The sequence below is a fragment of the Pleurodeles waltl genome, chromosome 10 (assembly GCF_031143425.1).
Source record: "Pleurodeles waltl isolate 20211129_DDA chromosome 10, aPleWal1.hap1.20221129, whole genome shotgun sequence".
Lineage (NCBI taxonomy): Eukaryota > Metazoa > Chordata > Amphibia > Caudata > Salamandridae > Pleurodeles > Pleurodeles waltl.
In genome coordinates, this window is record NC_090449.1 from 277,480,564 (window position 1) to 277,502,814 (window position 22,251).

The 22,251-nt window shown below is 44.2% G+C and overlaps 1 protein-coding gene across 1 annotated transcript in view; it reads right to left on the reverse strand.

Annotated features, from left to right (window-relative positions):
* The window catches only part of GRIN2A (glutamate ionotropic receptor NMDA type subunit 2A), a 1,722,233-nt gene that overhangs the window by 96,945 nt on the left and 1,603,037 nt on the right, over positions 1-22,251 (reverse strand). Inside the window, exon 11 of the mRNA XM_069210410.1 lies at positions 7,155-7,342. Within this exon, the coding sequence (XP_069066511.1) occupies positions 7,155-7,342 (188 nt within the window). The remainder of the gene's footprint in view (positions 1-7,154; positions 7,343-22,251) is intronic.

Below are 22,251 nucleotides of genomic sequence, written 5' to 3' on the forward strand. Positions count from 1 at the left end.
CAAATTCTTGGTATGTAACATTTAAGGAGACTTTAAAATTTAAAATAAAGTCTGCCCATTCTAGCCTATGAAGGCCATTTACTTCAATGAGGGAAAAACGAATTTGGCTGTTTTTACCTCACCAGGGCTTATAAATCTATTTTTATAAAGTCCCTGCTTATAGTTACATGGCACCCAGCCCTAGGGGCACATAGGGCACACCTTAGGGGTGACTTATATGTAAAAATAAGGTAGTTTAAGACTTTGGAAGTACCTTTAATTCCAAAGTCGAATTTGCATATAACTTTAATTTAAAAGCAGCCAGCAAGGCAGGCTTGCTTTTAAAATGACACTGGGCACCTCAGCAGTGCACCTAGGTGTGCACCACCTATGCTGTGGTCCCTAAACCTACATGCCCTACCATATACTAGGGACTTATAGGTAGGTTAACTTAGCCAATTATAATTAGCCTAATTTGCATATCCATTTTACACAGAGCACAGGCCCTGGGACTGGTTAGCAGTACCCAGGGCACCATCAAAGTCAGGAAAACACCAGCAAAAAGAGGAAAATGGGGGCAAAAAGTTATGGGGCCTCTGCAATCAGCCCTGTTTTCTCACACAACCCCCCCCAGCCCACACGCCCAGGAGACTCAGCCCAACCCTGGGAGAGTCTTCCTGGCTTGTTAGGCGAGGAAGACAGTGAAGAAAACTGGCTGTCCCTTTGCAGGGCCTACTCTGCCTTATATCCTCCTGTCAGGGTCCCTCCCTATGGGTAGTGAAGCCATCCCAACAGTAAAAGGACCCAACTCAAACTGAAACTTTCCTCTAGGGGGGTCTTCCTCCTTTCTCTCTGCCAACTTGGGTAGTGAGGTGCCCACCTCCCCTACTCCAAACTTTGCTAGGGCAACACCTAGCTTACCCAAAGAGGTCACCCAACACTTGAGCAACCCCACCATGACCAATAGGGTCAGGGGGCCTACTTTGCTATTGGCCCTGGGGTCTGCCTCCCAGGCCAAGTACAGTGCTGCCAGGAAGGCTAGCACCCAGCAGAGGCTACTGACAGCTGTCAGTACCCAGAACCACACCCTAAGCTCTCCACTGACAGGTGGCTGAGCTGCTTTAAGGGCAACTTTGGGGTCCTGGCACCCCTCTTGCTGTCTAGAGTGGGGGGCTACCACCTCTGTGGCAGACACCCTCCTTCCACTCTCCCTTCTGTCAGTGCAGGGGCAACACCTTGCATCTGGACAGCTGCCTGACTACTCAGGACTTCCTTGGGGTCAGGTGAGGCCTCACCAGAGCCAACTCTGGGCTCCACCCCTACTGGGGCAGAAGGCCTTTGGCTCCCTGGAACTCTCTTTAAGAGTGGCCTACCCTTCCTTTTCTTCTTTCCTTTTCTTGGGGACCCCTGTCTCCTAACTGTAGGGACTGACTCCCCAGGACTTTGGGTTGGGGGGGCGCCCTGGGCGACCACCCCATCTGTGACCAGACTCACCTCTGGGAGGTCATTGCCCAGGATACAATCTAGGGGGAGGTCAGCACTGACTACCACCCTAATCCAGTCAAGGATACCCTCCCTCTCTAGGGGCACTATGGCTACAGGTTTGGAGGTGACCTCCCCTGTGGCTATCCTGACTTTCTTTGTCTTTCCTGGGACATACATGTCTGGGGTCACTAACCGGTCACTCACTATAGTGTGACTGGCACAGGTGTCTCTCAGGCCAGTGGTAGGGATCCCATTCACTTGAATGTGGTGGAAGTGCCTACTCCCACCCTCAGGGATCACCAGCTTACCATCTGGTCCTGTCTCCCAGCACAATGCTAGGAGGACTTCATCATCTGAGGAATCCTCCTCTATGGCTACACTGGACAGCCCAGTGCTAACCACCTTCCTTGGACAGGCTGCATCTCCTCTGAAGTGACCTGTCTGCTGACAGTCAAAGCAAGCCCTACTGTCCAAGAGTTTTTTTAACCCTGGGTCTCCTTGTCTCTGCTTGTCAGAGTGGGAGTGGGATTTACTCTCCTCCTTCTTAGGGTTCTGGGGTACAGAGGGAGTCTCTGTGGTGGGCTTACCACCTCCCTCCTTAGGTTTTTGGGGACCTGTCCCCCCCTTCTTGGAGTCTCCCCCCTGGGACTTGACAACCACCCTGGTTCTCAACCACTCATCAGCTGCCTCCCCTAGCTCTCTAGGGTTGGTCTGCTTAGAGTCCACTAGATGCTGGCGTAACCTTTCTTGGATACAATTGGTCAAGATGTGCTCTCTCATGATCAGATTGTATAACCCCTCATAAGTATCTACTTTGTTACCAATAATCCAGCCCTCTAGTGCCTTTAGTGAAATGTCCACAAAGTCAACCCAAGACTGGGTACTGACCTTCTGGGTGTCCCAGAACTTCATTCTATATTGCTCTGGGGTCAGACCAAACTTCTTGGCTAAGCACCTCTTCATACTAGGGTATGAATCTGCCTCCTCCCCCCTTAAGGTCAGAAGCCTATCCCTCCCTGAGTTGGGGACCAACTCCCACAAAAGGGAACCCCAGTATTGAGGCCTAACCCTTCTCATTTGGAGTGCCCTCTCAAAGGCCCCCAGCCACTTATCTATGTCATCCCCCTCTACATAGGCAGGAACCACCCCTTTGGGTAATCTGGGGCAAACTCCCCCACCCATGGACACCTCAGCTTCTTTATCGCTGCTTCCATCTCTTTTCTCTTTGTATGCCCACTTTTTCTTTTCTAGGGCCAGCTTCTCTGCTTCCAAAGCTCTGTATGCTAGCTGGGCCTCCAGCTCTCTTTCTCTGATGGATGGGTTCTCTCCTCCTGAAAGGACCCCCTTCCCACCACTAGCTTTGGATCTGCCCCTAGTGACTGTATTTACTGAGGACCATTCTTCCTCATCCTCACTTAGGCTCAGATGCCTTCCCTCCCCTGAGTGGTTAGAGCTTGCATCCTCCCTTCTTTCTCCCTCCTCTGGAGCTTCTTCTGACTCTACCTCTTGGGCCTCAGCCCATGCTGTCAGGGATGTGATCAGGATTTGCTTTCTGAGATCAGTGGTTGCAGGCAACCCTCTTTCAATACACAACCCCCTAAGCTGGACTACTGTCAGTGTGGGTAGGCTAGCCAGATCAAGCTCCATGGTTCCCTAGTTTTGTGTCAACAAAAACCTTTTGCAAAAATTGGAAACAAGAATTTAGAAAAATTACAAAAATTCAATAAGTGAAATTAATCCAAATTAAAAATTAAAAACAATTTTTGCACTAGGACAATTTAAAGGATTTTTAATTTGTTTTACCTAAAACTGTAACGTGATATTGAACACAATTACAGGATCCCGTCGCTGCTTCCAATTATGTTGGAAAATGGGTTATTGGTAGGGCAGGTAGGTACCTACACCTAGCAACAAGCCACTAACCTCCACATAGGTACAGTTAGGTCTCAGTAAATTAATCCCAGCTCAACCCTTGGTAGTTTGGCAACGAGCGTCAAGGCTTAACTTAGGAGACAAAGTGTAAAGCATTCAAATATCACAAAACAGTAATTAAATAAAACACAGGAAACAGTTTAAAAATCCAAAACCAATTTATAAAAATAGTTTATATTTTTATCTTTAAAATGACACAAAAACGATTAAAATCGGTTCAGGGGAACCGGAGATATGAATTTTTAAATAATTATTACTTTTCTAGCGCTTAGAAACAAAAAGCGCCAATCCGGTCATCTGGTTGCACCTCGACCGGGGCAAAGTCAAACTTTCAGGCCGACCGCGATGGAGCCCTGCTCGGCTACAGGTCGCGGGAGGCCTCGGTTAAAAAGTTACCTTCTGACTTAGTCTTTATTTTGAAGTTTTTCTTCGCCGGGACGAACCTGCCAGTTGAATCCGACCTCCTGGAGCCCTTGTCCGGATACGCGATGTGGGTTTCCTCGGTGGAGACTTTTACCTTCGGACTTAGTCGTTTTTTCGAGATGAAAATCCTTCGACCGGGGTAAACCTGGATCTTGATCCGACGTCCATGGAGCCCTTCTCGGATACGATGGCTGGGAGGTCCCGGTCAACTTTTTACGTTCGGACTTAGTCTCTTTTTTGGATGTTTTTCTTTACCGGGACGAACCACGAAGTCAGGCCGGGTCGCGGTTGAGGCAAGCCGGCTAGAATTTCCGCGGCGGGTCGGTCCCTCTCTGGAGCTTTTTTCCCAAAATTCTCAAATCTTTTCCAAACTTCTGGGGCTTCACCCAGATGTTCTTTTAAGGTTCTTTTGGGGTCCACAGCTCACCCCAAGGGTCCAGAAGTTCTGTGATGGTCCTTGGGGGGTGCGGACTTCAACTCCCAGAATGCACGTGGCGCAAACTCCTTTTTGGCCACTGGACAGTGGTCAGCTGGTCGCTTTCTTCAGGAGTTGGTGCAGGGGACTCTGGTTAGCAATTTTTCACCTGTAGCAAACAGGGAGTCCCTCCTTGAACCAGTTGAAGCCAGGCAAAGTCCTTCTTGTGGTGAAGCCCAAGTGTGCAGCTGGTGCAGTCCTTCTGAGTGCAGGTTCCAGGTGCAGGCCAGGGGTCCAGCAGGGCAGTCCTTCTTCTCCTTAAGTTCTTTCTTCTTGAAATTTGGTGGGGATCTGAGGTGTGGGTGCAGGTCTGCCAGTTTTATCCTTGCTCCTGGGTGAAAAGCAGGGGGGCCCTGGTTCTCCAATCAGGGACAGGGTCGTCCCCCTGTGATTACCACTTCCTGGGAAGTGTGGCAAAAATCCATCCCAGAAGGCAACAGTCTCTAAAAATCCAACATGGATGAATCTGATTTTTGGAGGTTACATCTGGCTGAGCCCACCCACTGGTGTGGCTAAAAATCATAAACACACCCCTCTCCTGCCCTCTCCTAATCTAATCAAGGGGGCACCTAATTGTCTGGGGTTGCAGGATGTGGGGGTGTTGCTGGGTGCTGCAAATGTCCTTCTCTGCCTTTGAAGACCAGTTTGGCAGCCCTCCCCCTTCCTGCCTCACCATCTGCTGAGGGGAGATTCTCTCCCCCAAGCACATTCCTTTGTGTGAAGCCTGGCCACTTCACACCTCATCAAGGCAGCCTGGCAGAAGCTGCTGCAGGCTGGCCAATCAGAGCACAGCAGCAAAAACAATGCAGAGCTGAAATTGGCAACTTTTTAGGTAAAGTCTAAACTTTTTACCTGAACAAGTTATATTAAATCCAACAACTGGAAGTTGTGGGATTTATTACAACAATTAATTTGATACCAAATTCTTGGTATGTAACATTTAAGGAGACTTTAAAATTTAAAATAAAGTCTTCCCATTCTAGCCTATGAAGGCCATTTACTTCAATGAGGGAAAAACGAATTTGGCTGTTTTTACCTCACCAGGGCTTATAAATCTATTTTTATAAAGTCCCTGCTTATAGTTACATGGCACCCAGCCCTAGGGGCACATAGGGCACACCTTAGGGGTGACTTATATGTAAAAATAAGGTAGTTTAAGACTTTGGAAGTACCTTTAATTCCAAAGTCGAATTTGCATATAACTTTAATTTAAATGCAGCCAGCAAGGCAGGCTTGCTTTTAAAATGACACTGGGCACCTCAGCAGTGCACCTAGGTGTGCACCACCTATGCTGTGGTCCCTAAACCTACATGCCCTACCATATACTAGGGACTTATAGGTAGGTTAACTTAGCCAATTATAATTAGCCTAATTTGCATATCCATTTTACACAGAGCACAGGCCCTGGGACTGGTTAGCAGTACCCAGGGCACCATCAAAGTCAGGAAAACACCAGCAAAAAGAGGAAAATGGGGGCAAAAAGTTATGGGGCCTCTGCAATCAGCCCTGTTTTCTCACATTGTGATATTAAAACAACAGTGACTCTGTATTGGATAGGCCATTGATCAACGTTTTCAAGGTTTCCAGTTGTGGAGCCAGCTGAGGCTATGCAGTTTGAAATCTGGTTGTTCCCTAAACTTTAATTGAGGAGTGGAAATTACGAGTTTAGTACAGTGGAAGCACTAACAATTATGGAGGTTCTCCTGTTGTGCCAAATCGTGAATTGTCACCTGGTTGGCTGCGATGGCCGCCTGCCAAACTTGTTCCTCCATCAAGCCACCTGAACACTGCCGGCCCATTAAGAGTTCACCGAAGGGCTGGCCCTGCGGTGAACAGGGCCTTAACATTGACGCCGGCTCCTAATGGAGCCAGCGCCAATGTGGCGGTGCGGCAGGTGCAGCAGCACTCATCACACATTCCACTGCCCATAATTTGGGCAATGGAATGCGCAACAGGGCTGTGCATGGGGGCTCTTCCACTCCCCATGTGCATGGGCAGTGCCGGGCCCCAGGGCTCCCCGCGCCCCCATTCCACCAGTCTTTCTGTGGCGCTATTGGGACTCATAATCCCCAGGGCAGTGCTGTTTTTAGCGCTACCCTGGCGGATTACAACCGCTGGGACTGCCAGGCTGCAGGCTGGCTGCAGGCTGGCGGCAGCCTGGCGGTGTCGGCAGTCGAACCGTGGTGGCTCTACCATGGTCATAATGTGGCGGTCGAACCACCATGACCGCGGCGGTCCGACCGCCACTGTGGGTCTGGTGGTTCTGAAGACTGCGGGACTCATAATGAGGCCCTAAATCTGATTGTTGGTGCTATGGATGGGAAAAGGACAACTTCCCTGCTGCTTAATAGGTGGTTGTAGAAATATCGGCTACATAAACATTGTTCTATCAAAATACCAAGGCCAAAATATCAAGGACTAAAATGTTGAGAAGGTAATTGCATATAGCTATGTATAGATTTGCCATTCTTAACTCCACACCCACTTACTTTGAAGATATATGTATTGTGTAGGTACAGATATTTGGAGATAAGTAAAGTAAACCTACACTTACCCGTATATGCTTACTTTGTCTCTGTTTTAGCTCTTGATATTTCATCACATATACTCTGACAGCACAATGTAACCTAACAAAGAAATGAGTTGCCTCCAGCTTTTCCCATTGCAGAACAATGATCCATATGAACGACTGAAATAGTTTGAGAAGGCATGCTATGGGAGAAAATACTATAAGCCTTTGCCCAAAAATAAAATTAAGTAATTGTACCTGTGAGGGAAGTAGTGAAAATAAAACGCAGTACAATTTATTTTAACATAGAAAAAAAGATGTCATAAGCAAGTATAAAAATAGTTGCCTTACCATCTCCAACAAACTGAAGGAGCGCTAGATCGATAGGCCGCTTCCAGGGTGATCCCTTATGAAGGGCTATTCCATACCCTGTAGTAGCGAAGATATAACCACTACCTATTGTTACAAGTTTGCAACCCTCATCTCGCCCAGCCATGTAGTTCAGTACCGCAGCATCGTAGATAAAGGCATCCAGCTTTCTGAAACCAAAGGAAAACATCAAGTAGTCAGAAAGAACATCAAAGTTAAATGGCACCGGATATTAGAGTGAGAATCGTGTTAATATTCTTTTTATATTTTTAGAAAAATACAGTTCAGTTGCATGCTTTCAGCAGTTAAAGTCAGATCAAATAAATCCATATCACAGCCTGTATATTGTACGCATACCAGTGATAAAATATAAGTTACTTTAAAGGCAAGGTGATCTTCAACAGAACTATACTATCCACAACCTGAAATCTCCTTAACTTTGGTTTGATAAAAGCATATTTGCGTTTTATGTTAGTCAATAGAAATAGCAATGTAAATACATTTGAAATGTAATAGCAATTACTGCAATAGCAATACTGGCAAAAATAATTATACCACAAATAATAGGATCATTAAATTCTCAGATCACGCTTTCTCTAAGTCCATAACATTTCATTATAGTCCACTGCAGGTGGCTATACCGGTCAATAATAGTCCTTTCAGGAATTTTAGCCCTGACTTGCAGTAACGCTATTAAGAAATGTCTCCTACCAATGCTCCGAATTAAGCTGAGAGTCACAGGAAGACAAACTTTGGAACGGTGGACAGAAGAGAGCACAAGGTCTATAGCTGCCGTTCTTGGTTCTGACCCATTCTATTATCCTCAATGGAGTTTACAAAATTGTGGTGTTCTAATAATCAGAACTTGCCTTTTTTCAATCACACAGTTTGTATTGGAGACTTTATATTCTGTAATACTTACAAAAAGAATGCATGGTATGGTATATTGTTATTTAATAACATTTACACCGTATCTCCCAGCCTCTTAGAGAGAGTCTCTGCCTCTCTCCTTCACCATTTACCTTCCCACTTTCAAACCACTGTGGTTCTCCTTCCTGCAGGTGACGGTCTATTGTCGTAATGCCTCTATTCATTTGATGTGTTGTGTTTTTTTACATACTCATTAGAGAACAAAAATAATATGAAGCATATTTTAAAAAAAAATTGAATAGGGCCATTGTGCAGATCTTTTTGCTGTGCAGCCCAATGCCAATTTGAAAGGGCAGGAATGAACCTTATTTATGAGATACTGTGCATTTCTGTCCTTTCAGCCAGTGCCGCCGCACAATTTGGTGCCTAGCCCCAATGCAGACTCCATTGCACCATGGGTCAATGGTGTCAGCATTGCTTTTGTGTTGAAAGGGTCACCCTCCTGCACCAAAACAATCCATGGAGGCTTTTTTCCTTTTTTTATGCGTGCTGCAGAATGCAGCACACATAGAAAGAGGAAAAAAACTAGGAGAAATAAGGAAAATGTTACTTACCAGTAGACATCTGTTCGTGACATGTAGTGCTTTAGATTCACATGCTGTGCATAAGTTCGCCAACTAGAGTTGGGTTCGGAGTAGTACAACTTGTTTTTCTTTGAAGAAGCTTTTTGAGTTGCGGGATTGAGTGACTCCTCTCGGTAATACTGCGCATGGGCATCAAGTCCTTTGTTGGATTGCTTCTCCATAGGCGGGAAAGTGAAGTAGTGAAAATAGAGAGTAGATTAGAAAATACGTCCATGCCATGTATCTACATATGTACAATATTTACATATTATTAAATTGCAATGTCCGAGGAGGAGGTAGGGCATATGTGAATCTACAGCACTACATGCCACAAACAAATGTCTACTGGTAAGTAACATTTTCTGTTTAATGGCACGTGTAGCTGTAAAAACGCATGCTGTTCATAGACTGTAAAGTAGTCACTCCATAAAGCAGTGGCTAGCATGCAGGAGATGCAATTGATTCGAAGAGAGTTTTGAGTACAGCTTGTCCAACATTTGCTTGATGATGTGCAAAGACATCTACACAATAATGTTTAGGAAATGTATGTGGAATAGACCATGCTGCTACTTTGCAAAGATCTACTATAGGTATGTTACCTAAAAATGGCATAGATATACCTTTTTTCCTAGTGGAGCGTGTTCTAGGTGGTACAGGTAATTGTCATTTGGCTTTCATATAGCAAGTTTGAATACACTTGACAAGTCATCTAGCTAAAGTTGATTTAAATATAGACTCTGCTTTATGTGGCAAAGAGAAAGACACAAAAAGTTGTTTTGTTTTCCTAAACTCTTTTGTTCTATGTATATAATATGTAAGAGCCCTTTTAACCACAAGAGTATGAAGAGATCTTTCTGCCACAGAATCTGTTTGTGGAAAGAAAATAGGTAATCTAATTGCTTGATTGATATGGAATTGTAAAACTACTTTTGGAAGAAATGTTGAATTTGTTCTTAACACTATTTTCCATGAATTTGAAAGAAGGGATCTTCCAAAGTTAAAGCTTGAAGCTCACTGACATGTCTAAGGGAAGTGATAGCGACTAAAAAGCTACTTTCCATGATAGGATTTGTGGAGAGCAGGGGTGAAGTGTCTTAAAAGGTGTAGCCATAAGCTTTGTGAGTACAATGTTAAGATTCCAAGATGGAGCTGGAGGAATTCTTGGTAGAATGATTTTGAGTCCTTCCATAAATGTTTTGATAACTGGAATTCTAAACAAAGAAATATGCTGTCTGTTTTGAAGATATGCAGCTATGGTCCCTGAATGTAAACAAATGTCTGTGTAAGCTAGATTTGCTTTCTGTAAATGTAGCAAAAACATATCATGTTTTGTATTGTTGGCTTGGGAGGGTCAATGTTTTGTGTTTGACACTAGCAAACAAAACGTTTTCCATTTTGATGTATAACGTTGTCTAGTTGTGGATTTCCATGCTTGCTTAAGAATATCCATACATTCCTGTGGTAATTGTAAATAACCAACTTCTATGACCTCAGCAGCCATATTGTTAGGTTGAGGGATCTGGGATTCGGGTGTCTTATTTGACCCTGTCTTTGTGTCAGAAGCTCTGGTCTGTTGGAAATCTTTTGATGTGGAACAACTGAGAGTTCTAAAAGTGTTGTGAACCATGGTTGACGTGCCCATTTAGAGGCCACCGGGATCACGTTGAAGAAAGCTTGTTTGAGCTTCCGGACCAGAAAGGGCATTACTGGGGGGGGAAGCATAAACAAATATCCCTGACCAACTCATCCATAAAGCAAGGCCTATTTGAGGTGTTCCCCACTTTTGGAAGTACTGGTGAAGGACTTGTGGATGGAGTTCCCACTTGTGGACTTGCTGCATCCTGCTGAGCAGGTCTGCAAAGTGATTGTCTGTCCCTGGGAGATACTGTGCCACTATGTGAATGTGATGATGAATTGCCCATTTCCATATTGTTTGTGCAAAATGGGACAGTTGATGAGATTGTGTGTCCCCCATTTTTGAAGATAGTACATGGCAGTCCTGTTGTCTGCATATACCAACAGTATCTTGTGTTGCAATTGTGGAAGGAACATTTTCCGTGCTAGGAATACTGCTTGCAGTTCCAGGTAATTGATGTGGAAAAACCGTTGAGTGTTGTCCCATATACCCTGAACTGTGAGGTTGAGGAGATGAGCTCTCCAACCAGTGTTTGAGGCATCTGTTGTGAGAGTGATCTGAGGTATAGGGCCTAAAAAGGGGCACCCTTTCATAAGGCTTGTGGAGTTTCACCAATGCAAAGAGCGATAAGTATGGCGGTCCAACAACACTAGATCTGACCTTGTGCCTGACACCGTTGATGAGAGAGTCATTGTAGGAGAGGACGCATATGAAGTCTTCTATGAGATACAATGTGAATACAAGATGCCATCATTCCTAACAGTTTCATCACAGTTCATTCTGTGTATGCTTGGTTCTCAGTTAATATAGCTGTCATTGATTGAAAAGCCTGAACTTGGGCAGAGGTGGGAAACGCTAGTCCTAATTTTGTAATGAGGGTAGGTCCTAGATAGGGTTGTATCTGGAGAGGGTGCAGATGAGATTTGAGGTAACTTATGGTGAACCCCAGACAGTGTAGGAGACAAATTGTGATTTGAGTGTGGCTTTGACACTGCAAATGAATTGGCTTTGATGAACTAATCCTCCAAATAAGGGAACACATGAATTTGTTGTCTTCTGAGATGTGCTGCAACTACTGTCGGGCATTTTGTGAATACTCTGGGAGTGGTTGTGACTCCAAATAGTAATACCCTGATTTGATAATGTTTTCCTGCAACTACGAATCTTAGGTATTTGCGGTATGCTGGATGAATAGAAATTGCAAATTAAGCGTCCTTTAGGTCTAACGTTGCCATGAAGTCGCCTTGTTGTAGAAGGGAAATAACATCCTGAAGAGTGACCATATGGAAGTGTTCTGATAGGATGTAGTAGTTTAAGGGTCTGAGATCTACTATTGGTCTGAGAGACCCGTCCTTTTTGGGTATTAGGAAATACAGGGAGTAGACTCCTGTTCCCTGGTATTGTAATGGTACTAGTTCAATAGCCCATTTGAGAGAAAATAATAGACTTCCTCTTTGAGAAGATTGTGAGATGCTCTTGTGAGAGTTTGTGAGTCCAAGGAGGTATAGTTGGTGGAGTGGAAGTGAGCTCCAGACAGTAATCATTTTGGATAATTTAAAGTACCCATTGATCTGTGGTAGTTTGAGACCATTGTGGGTAAGAATGTTATAACCTTCCCTCTACAGGAGTGGTGTGAGTTGGGAGGTTCTGGTGGAAGTCATTGTTTAGTGGTGGATGTTGAGCCTCTAGGTGTGGATGGCTTTCCTCTTCCCTTGTTACTGTTGCCTCTACAGGAACCTCTAAAATAACCTCCGGTGTGGTGAGAGGTGGGCTTTGTTTGAGTGGGAGACTGTTCATGAAATGATGACCGAAATCCCCTTGCAAATCCTGCACAGCAAAAAGTACCACTATGTGTGCTGGCTTGGAGTGCTCCCATAACTTTGGCAGTTTGATTGTCTTTATTTAATTTTTGAAGTGTGGTATCCACTTGTGACACAAATAAACGTTCTTTTTCAAAAGGCATTTTCAAAACTGCCAGTTGTACCTCTGGTTTAAAGCCTGAGCATCTGAGCCAGGTATGTCACCTAATGATGACGCTGGTGTTCACACTGTGTGCTGCTGTATCAGCAGCATTGAGTGCACATCTAATGGAATTGTTTGAAATTCTTTGTCCCTCAGTTACAATTTCTAACCCCTTTTACAATGTTCCTCCGGGAGGTATTGTAAAAGCTCCTCCATGGCATCCCAGTGATCTCCACCATACTGCGATAACAACTCCTGTGCATTAACAATCCACCATTGATTGTCTGCTTGAACTGCCACACTTTTGCCTGCTGCATATAATTTTTTGATTTCATTATCAGGAAGAGGACTGTCTCCTGTTGACTGGCTATTAGTCCTTTTGCAAGCAGTGGAGACAACAATAGAGTCTGGAGGGATTTGTGTTTTATAAATAAAGGGTCAGTGGGTGCAGTCTTGTATTTTTTATACACCCTGGGAGTGATAAACCTTGATCTAACAGGCTATTTAAATATTTGATCTGCATGTCTGAGCATGCCTGAAAGCAATGGAAGAAATTGACTCTCCTTATGTGTTGTGCCAAGGGTTTCAAATACAAAATCATCTTCTATTGGATCTGTGTACATATGTACATTGTGATATGCTGCTGCACTAGCTATAACCTGTTGATATGAGGTGGAATCCTCAAGTGGTGAAGGTCTAGCTGGGTATAGATTGGGATCATTAGGTATCATAGGATCTGGATCATATGCATCCCATGGGTCTTGATCATCTAATGTGTCCCCTAAATCATGAGCTCCACCAGGTGGTGAATTGGGTGGTTTGAACCCCAAAGGATGGGGAGATGTTGGTGGAGGAGTATGTTGTGGAGAAGTAGGTGGAGGTGAAGAGGGTTGAGTTAAAAAAAGAGTCTTCACTTTCATAGCCTTTTTTGGAGGCGGAGATGAACCAAGAGTCTCTTGGAAAGTCAGTTTTCTCTCTAAAGGGGGAGGAGGTGAGGTTATAATCCACCCTGTTCCTTTTTGAATTTGAAGTCAATGAAAGCCTTTTTAAAGATGTAGTGCAGCCCTATCACCTCTAGGGGTATCAAGGTGCTGAGAGTGCCATGTCTCTATCAAAAAGCCAGGTCTTGAGTTTCTTTCTGAATTTCAGCAGGGAGGTTGCCATTTGCAGGGGGAGGGGCAGATCGTTCTATGAGTTGGCGGTGATGTAGGAGAAGGAGCGGTCCCTGTTGCAGCAGATGTGAGTGAAGCAGATTGCAGGTGTCTTGTAGGCAAGTGGAAGTTCAATTGATGGTTGATGTAGGATGGTCCTTGATCATGTAGAGCTTTGCATGCATGTATCTTGAACTGGCATCTGTTCTGGATGGGGAGCCAGTGGAGGTTTCTTAGGTTGGGGTGATGTGGGTCCATTTGGGGAGGATGAGAAGGAGTCTGGCTGCAGTGTTCTGTATGGTCTGGATTTTCTGAGTTGGGGGTCGAGGCAGCTGGTGATGAGGGCCTATGTGATGGTCTTTCTGGTGTTGATTGGGATCCATCTGAAAATTCTGTACATCATGCAAAGGATGAGGAAGCAGGAGGACGTGACTGTCATGATTTGTCATTATATGGTCAGTTTGCTGTTGAGGATGATGCCCAGGCTGCATTCATGGTCTGTTGGTGTGGATGTTGGTCCAAGTTCTGCTGGCCACCAGCTATAGTCCACATGGAGGTCTTCTTCCTGAAGATTAGTACTTTTTGAGGAAGTTGTCTCTCATCAAATTGGCTATGTTAGTCATGGTGTTGCAGAAGTTGATTTTGGCATTGATGGGGTTGTCGGTGAGCAAAAGGATAAGTTGAGTGTCTTCTGTGTAGGAGATTATGTTAAGTCTGTGGGATCTGCTGATGTCAGCAAAGGGGGTCACATAGATGTTGAACAAGGTGGGGCTCAGGGATGATCCTTGTGGTACGCCGTATATGATGGTCTTGGCTGAGGGATGATACTTGCGGTATACTGCATATGATGTTCTTGGGTGAGGAGGTAAAGTTGGGCAGTTGGATGCTCTTTGTATATCCTGTGAGAAAAGATATGATCCACTTGTGGGCCCTTTGCTGTATGTGGATGTTGTAGAGTCTGATGATGATGGTGTAGTGGGAGACGGTGTCAAATGCAGCAGAGAAGTCGAGAAGGATCCGAGCCATAGTTTCCCCATGGTCGAAGAGTGTTCTGATGTTGTCAGTGGCGGCAATCAACATGGTCTCAGTGCTGACATTGGCCCAATCTGGACTGAGAGGCATTGAATAGGTGGTTTTGTTCCCAGTATTCAGTGAGGTACATGTTGGCCATGTTGCTTGATGGCCTTCTTAAGTACTTTGGCCAAGTAGGGGAGCAGGGAGATGGGGTGGTGATTTCTGAGGTTGCTGGGGTTGATCAAAGGTTTCTTTACGAGGGGTCTGGCCTCTGCGTGTTACCATCTTCCAGGAACGTTGCTGTGGAGGTGGAGGTGTTGGTGTTGAGGATGCTGGTGAGACTTGTTCTGATAGGGTTGGTTTTGAGATTGAAGAGATGGTGATGACAGGGGTCAGTGGATGGAAGACCTAATGGCCATGGTGGTCTGCTTAATGAGTGGAGACCAGGTGTTGATCGAATGCCTGTTGTTCACTGGTTGGTTGAGGCTGTTGAGGCTGAGGGTGGTGGGTTGGGGTTCGAAATTGTATATGGTGGCAATCTTGCTGTGCAAAGGGGCCAAGAGGGTTTTGCAGAGTTCTTGTGAGAGGTGGATGGTCTTCTCTGTGGCTGTCACGTTGGAGAATTCCTTGACTATTTTGAAGAGTTCCTTAGTGTGGTTAGATGCGGAGGTGATGCGAACAGTAATGGCTGATCTCTTGGCTTCCTTGATGTGCAGGTGGTAGTTGCTGAGGGCTGCTTTGTTGGCGGCACTGTCAGAATGGTCCCTGGCGACGGGCCTTTGCTTTTCGGGTCTGTAGCAGTTGCGCTTGGTGGATCTGAGCTCTGAGGTGTATCAGCCGTCTTGGCTTGAGGTTTTGGTGGCTTTTGCTGGTTTCTGTGCAGCAACTCTGTTGGTGCACTTGGAGATCCAGGTGGAGAAGTTCTGGATGGCCTGGGCAAGGTCCGCTGAAGTTTTGGGTTGTATGGTGCTGAGGGCATGTGTCCATTGAGTCTCCGTTACCTTGCCCCAGCTGTGGTGAGTGGCTCTGTGGTGCTTGGTGATGGTGGGCTTTGAAGGGTCTTTTGGGTGGTTGCGGGGAGGGAGTGAAGCAGCTGTTGGTTTAGTGTCCTGGGTCCATGTCCAGGAGCTCCTTGGTGATGTAGCGGCGGGTGCGAGATGACGAGGGGTCGTGGCAGTGGGCATGGTCTAGGCACAGATAGTCACAAACGAGCTTGCCTTTGGCATGCCAGTGGGGTACCAGCTGTGCACACCAGCTGCATGGTCACGGGAGAGGCTAGCAAGGAGGCAGGAGGGCAGGGATCTAGAAATAGGGAGAAAAACAGCTGGAGAAACATCAAGTCCACTGAACAAAAAGAAGTAACAATGAACCCAACCCACTTTAATTAAACCTTTCTCCGAGTGTGCTAAACTAACGTAAAATAGAATAAAGTAATGAGGCTAAACTTGGAGGCCCGGGGATGTCAGTGGTGACCTGGGACCAAACCAACCTCCTGGAGGCTGGGTGTGAGGTGCTTATTCCACAAGGCTCGGCAGCAGGAGTGGCAAGAGAGCAGCGCAGAGGACCAGGAGGTCTGAGGCTGATCACTGGGGCCTCGCAGCAACCTCCATTTAGACTCCTGGGAGGTGGGAAGGGCCAGCACGGTGGCGGGAGGGTGGGGGTCAGGAAATGGCAGGAAAAACAGTGGGAGAAACCCCAAGTGTGCTGAACAAACAATGAACCCACCCCACTTAAATGAATTCATAATACCACACTGGTCCTCATTTATGATTCAGAAAAGCATCACAGTAATTGTTTCCTTATTTAAAAAAAAGTCCTGAAATACAGTCACAATTATCATTTCATACCAATTTCAGTTTGATTTTAACTGTATAACTCCTATCTATTATATAAATATTGTCTGCCAACATTCAGGTATATCAAGATATAGGATATAATTTGTTGGATTTTAGGCATCCCCTCTCTTTATACAACATTAATAATAAAATAAAATAATGATTAAAAATGTGAAAAGGTAAAACAACTGCTTTTAACGTTCACATGTAGATACAACTAATTTACAAAGCTCAGCTTTGTGGTGTGCACGCGAACTGTCAAAACTTTTTATACAAGTGATACATAGTCACAGTAAGACAAAACAAAACCGATGGTTGTTGGTTAGGTACTTGATATCACAAGCAATGAAACCATGAAGCATGTTTATATTTCTTCCATTTTTCCATGAATAGTACACATAGATTTTGGGACTTCTTCCAATCGACTGATGCCCATAAATATCATCATACACAGAAAGAAAACTGCCCTCTTCATTGCAAGTTAAATGCTAAGCTAGAAGCAGCTCAGAATGCATTGAGATTTTAAACATGCAATTTAAGTGAACAAGCATTGGGTGCAGTCCTATTGGGTTAGCTTTTATTTTATTTTTTTCACTTGGAGATGCTGCCATGCTTGCGTGTACATGCAGTGTGTCTATTTTGGAAGAGTTGGGCATTTGCCAGAGCTTGTGCTGCAGTTCAATATGTTTTGGAAAAGCAAAATTTAGAGAGTTCTGGTGCCAGGTTTTTGGCCATGGCGAAGAAGAAGGGGCAGTAGGGGTTAAATCCTGCACTAGGGAGTTGAGTTGGGCACACCGACTGAAAGGGTGCAGCAGGGTTAGTGGGAGGTTACAGCAGGGGGGTGATTTCTTAAAGTCACATGCATTTTTCAAGGAAATACAATTGCTTTAACTTCAGGCCAACCAGTCAATGGCAATTTATGTATGTGTGTCATGAGGTCTTTGACAGACAGCTACAGTTGTCTGTAGGGGAGACCTTAAGAGACTACACAGGCCAGATTAATGGAAAGACAAGACTACCTCGCAAGTAGCAATTGTATTGGGTGGTTTACAATCAGATGAACAGTAATGCTGTTCCACAAACCTGGTATCCGCTTTGGAAAAGAAAGATAAGGAGCTGGTGAATTCCACAGACAAGAAGCAGATGAGCTAATCTCTCCAGCTTTCATGTCATTCCAGGACTCCTACTGGATCCGCAAGTGCAAAGTTGTCTGAAATGTCTATTTCAGCAGTGAAATTTAATCCATCAGGACAGAGGAAAAGAAAAGCTCTCCTTTCTCTGTTCCTTGTATGACGCAGATAGAGTGCAAAGACTGGTAAATTGTGAAGCTGGGACTAAATCATAAGGCAACCAAAACTGCAGATTTGTATCCAGAATCAAATCAGAAGTATGTACATTTGAACCATAAGTACAACAATATATTTATGTCACAAATGCACTTGTAAATAATTCAGGAAACACAGAATAAAGCTCAACCAGTAGCCAGAAAAGACAGACTCTCTAGTTTTTAGCAATCACACTTACAACTTTGACCGTCTTCACTAATAGCTGCTTGCAAATGCAATTTGAGGCCATGGAACCCTATTCAGCCTCTCCCTGTGACATTAGACCCCTGAAGAAATGAAAGATTTATGAAAACTGGAAAAAGAAAAATAGGCACAGGGAAGATGACGTCCTTGGTTTGAGAATCAGCTACAAGGAGGCAAAATTCTCTCTAGAGGTAAGGAGAGCACGAGTGCCATTGATTTCCCTGTCTTTTACTATGTTTTTTTTATTCATCTATTTATTTCAAAAGTAACATGCATCACAATATACTGTCTGATTTCTTTGAAGGCGGTCCTGGTGAGGGTTAATATGTGGAGCACCAAATAAAACTGGATAGCCTGACACTGCTCTGCACTTGAATGATTACACCAGCATATTTTTATAGAGAGTTGCCCTAGTTAGATGATTTTTCTAAATTATTTTTGTCTTTGCATTTGCCCATATGAGTTAGCCCAAGACTGCTCTGCACTTGAATGGAACTCTCACTGATTTTTCTCCCAGCAGGAACCACTTTAGGTGCTGCCATGGAGATCATTAGCTATTAGAAAAAAGTGAAAGAAACTTTTCCAGGAGTGCAGCTATTACATCAGACAGTATATTGTGATGCATGTTATTTTGAAATAAATAGATTTTTTTTAAAACATAATAAAAGATTTACAATCATACATAACATTTCCATTATGCAATACGTTCACTTGGCCCAGCTCTGAAACTGATTGCTAAAATTGTATTTTGATGATTTACTGATGTCACCGTCATCTGCTTTGAAATCTGAAACTAATGTGCATGTTCTGGTTTTGCTGATCTAAGTCATTCTTTTGGAGTGTTTAACAGTATAAATGTTTTGTAGGCTAAATCCCTTGAGGCGTTTTAGTCAACCTATGGTTTTCATGTATGCTTATAATTTAGTTCTGTTCACCATATATGTTACATTGATATTGGGATTATAACAAAGGTTTGAAACTCTATTCAGTTTGGAGTTTGATTTAGTGTTTACATTGTTCATGGTGTCTCAAATTGCTTATTGGTCTTATGTTATTGATTTGTGTTAAATGAGTCTGACTACCACACTCCTCACTATGTCCAAAGATACAATTGTCTTCTGATGGTGGGATAGGGTATGTTGTCTCACCAGCGCACTTATAGTTTCTGAACACGAGGTGGGAAGAAGATCTCTGCGGGCGTGCCCACAATACCTATGCTTCACCACTAAACCTCTTCAACGATCAGTGACTCCAGGAAGGGCCATGGGCAGCATGGGGGAGCCATTAGGTTGGAGTAGGTAAGCTTTTCATAATTAGCATATTATTTTCTGTGCATGTGCATACATGGTTTATGTAATAGCTTTTTATAATTATTTATTTTATTTAAAAAAAGGCCCTTAACCAAATCCAGGGTTCAAAGGGTTAAATAAGTGCACTAACATAAAAGGAAACTTTTCCACAAAAAGAAAATCCATCCACTCCTTTTCTGGAAAGTTTTAGGATGATCAATTGAACCAGGACCCAGGGAAAAGGGGGGTCCCAATTAGTGTTTTCCAATGCAATTTCCAATTGGAATTTTAAGAAGCATTTTTAAAAAATGGCTGAACAGAATTACACCAAAATTGGCAGAACCTTTACTCAAAATACGTGCTTTGTGTGATTTGATGTAAATCTGTTCAGCTGTTTTAGAAATATAAGATTTTAAAGGATAGTGATATTTAAACAGATGGTCTTGTGGGAGTATTGCAAATTAAAGAACAGAGCATTCTTTTTGGCTGAGAGGGATGTTTTTCCCTATTTACCACTTTGGTACCACAGGACACATACCAGTCCAGTCATACCAAGCAATCTGATTGGCTAGCTGCAGCATCAGCAGAAATGCTGCAGCTGCCATTATAGGACATAGGGACTCTTTTTGCCTTGCCCTGAACTAAATAAACAAATAAGCTTTTGGGAGTAGGGTCAGAGTATCCTATCCCCCTTGCCCTTATGGTGGTGGTCCCCACAGAGACCTTGCGGGTCCTGTGATATACCATGGAACCCAGCAAGGCCTCCAGGAGGTACCACAGGAGAATCTTTTGTGCGACCCAATGTGGCCCTCCTGTGTGGTCCCACAGGAGAATCACAACACAGAGGAAAAAAAGAATTACGAAATGAGGAGTAGGTGTCCTTGAGAAGTTGCGCAACCCTGGGGTGCTGGCCAGAAATAGGGCATTGGCCCTTTCCAGGCCCTCCCTTTAGTCATGCGCAACGGAAAGTTAATCTCCCATGTGGTGTTGAGTGCAAAGCCTGGATACATAACATAATGTGAGTGTGACCAGGGCTTCCACTGCCTCATTGAAATACATAAGACTTAAAGGCTCAATACCATCATATAGAAAAAAAACAAAGGTTAGAGGGACGTCATAGGTAGGTTGATAAAAAAACAACACAGAAATTCAGCAGATATAGTCATACTTATATTTATTGTTGGAAAGCAAATTATTGGTAAGGGAAGGTAAGTACCTACACCTAGCAATAAGCCACTAATCCCCACTTAGGTCCAGTCAGGACTCAATAAATTAAATCCAGCTCAACCATTGGTAGGTTGGCAACGAGCGACCAAGCTTAACTTAGGAGACAAGTGTGTAAAGCATTACGAATCACAAAACAGTAAATAAGTAAAACAATTTGTCAAAATAGATTATATTTGTATCTTTAAAATGAAACCAAATTGATTAAAATTGTATAAGCGGAACCGGAGATATGAATTTTTAAAGAATTAATGTTTTCTAGGGCAGAGAAGCAACTAGAGCTCAAAGGATTAAAAAAGGTCACACAGGACAGGGACAAAGTCCAGAGTTCAGTCCACCATGAGGTAACACTATTACACTTACTTTCAGAAGTGTTTCTTGATTCAGGAAAGTGGGCCACAGCACCAGCCAAGGGTTCAGAGGCCCTGGTTTGCCTCTTGGGGTCTGGGACTCCAACTCCAACAATGCACCTCTTCAACTTATAGAGTTGCTCCAAACGACTCCAAACTTCTGGATTTTCTTCTAGAAGCCCATTTTAGGTCCTTGAAGTGTCCACAACTTGATCCAAGGTTCCAGAAGCTCTTAGTAGCTCATACAGAGTTGGGACTACACTTCCCAGAATGCACCTGGACAGAATCCTCAAATGGCCACTGGACGCCGGTCAGCTGGGCTCTGCTTGCAGGACTTGATGCAGGAATCTCTGGGCAGCTCCTTTTTACCTATAGCAAACAGGGAGTCCATTCTTGAAGCAGTAGGATATAGACAAAGTACTTTAATGGTGAAGTCCAATTATGCAGTCCTTCAGAGTCCAGTGTCCAGGTGCAGGTCAGGGGTCCTGCAGGGCAGTCCTTCTACTTCTTTGTCTTGTTCCTTGTGTGGATCTGAGGTGTGGGTGCAGCTCTGCCATATTTTTCTTTGCTCCTGGGGGGGGAAGCAGCGGGGTCCTAGTTGTCCAATCACAGACAGGCTCTTTCCCCCTTTGATGACCAGTTCCTGGAAAGTGTAGCAAAAATCAGCCTCAGGGAGCAAAATTCTTCAAAAATCCAACATGGCTGAAAGTGATTTTTGGAGGTTAGATCTGGCTGAGCCCACCTACTGGTGTGGCTACAAATCCTAAACACACCCCTCTCCTGCCCTCTACTAATCTAATCAAGAGGGCACCTAATTGTCTGGGGCTGCAGGAAGTGAGGGAGGTCCTGAGCTGCTCCAAATGTTCTTCCCTGCCTTTGAAGACCAGTTTTCAGCCCTGGCCACTTCACACCTCATCAATCAAGGTAGCCAGGCCAGGCTGCCAGAGGCTGGCCAAACAGTGAAGAACACTACAGAGCTGAAGTTGGCAACTTTCAGGTAAAGTTTTAAAACTCTTTACTTGAACTAGTTATATTAAATCCAACAATGGCAAGTTGAGGGATTTATTATAACAAATAATTTGATCACAAACTCAAGGTATCTGTCACTTATGGGGACTTTGTTAGTTAAAATAAAGTCTACCCATTTTAGCCTATGGAGGCCATTCATTACAGTGAGGGAAAACAAATTTGGCTATTTTACCTCACCAGGGCTTATAAAACAAAGTTTATAAGGTCCCAGATTATAGTTTCATGGCACCCAACACTAGGGGCAGATAGGGCTCACCTTAGGGGTGACTTATATGTAAAAGTAAGGTAGATAAAGACTTTGGAAGTACTTTTAATTCCAAAGTCGAATTTGTATATACCTTTAGGTTAAAAGCAACAAGCAAAGCTGGCCTGCCTTTAAAATGACCCTGGGCACCTCAGCAGTGAAACTAAGGGTACACTACCTATGCTGGGGTCCCTAAACTGAAATGCCCTACCATATACTAGGGACATATAGATAGGTCGACATAGCCAATTATAATTAGCCTAATTTGCATACTCAGTTTATATAGAGTACAAGCCCTGGGACTGGTTAGCAGTACTCATGGC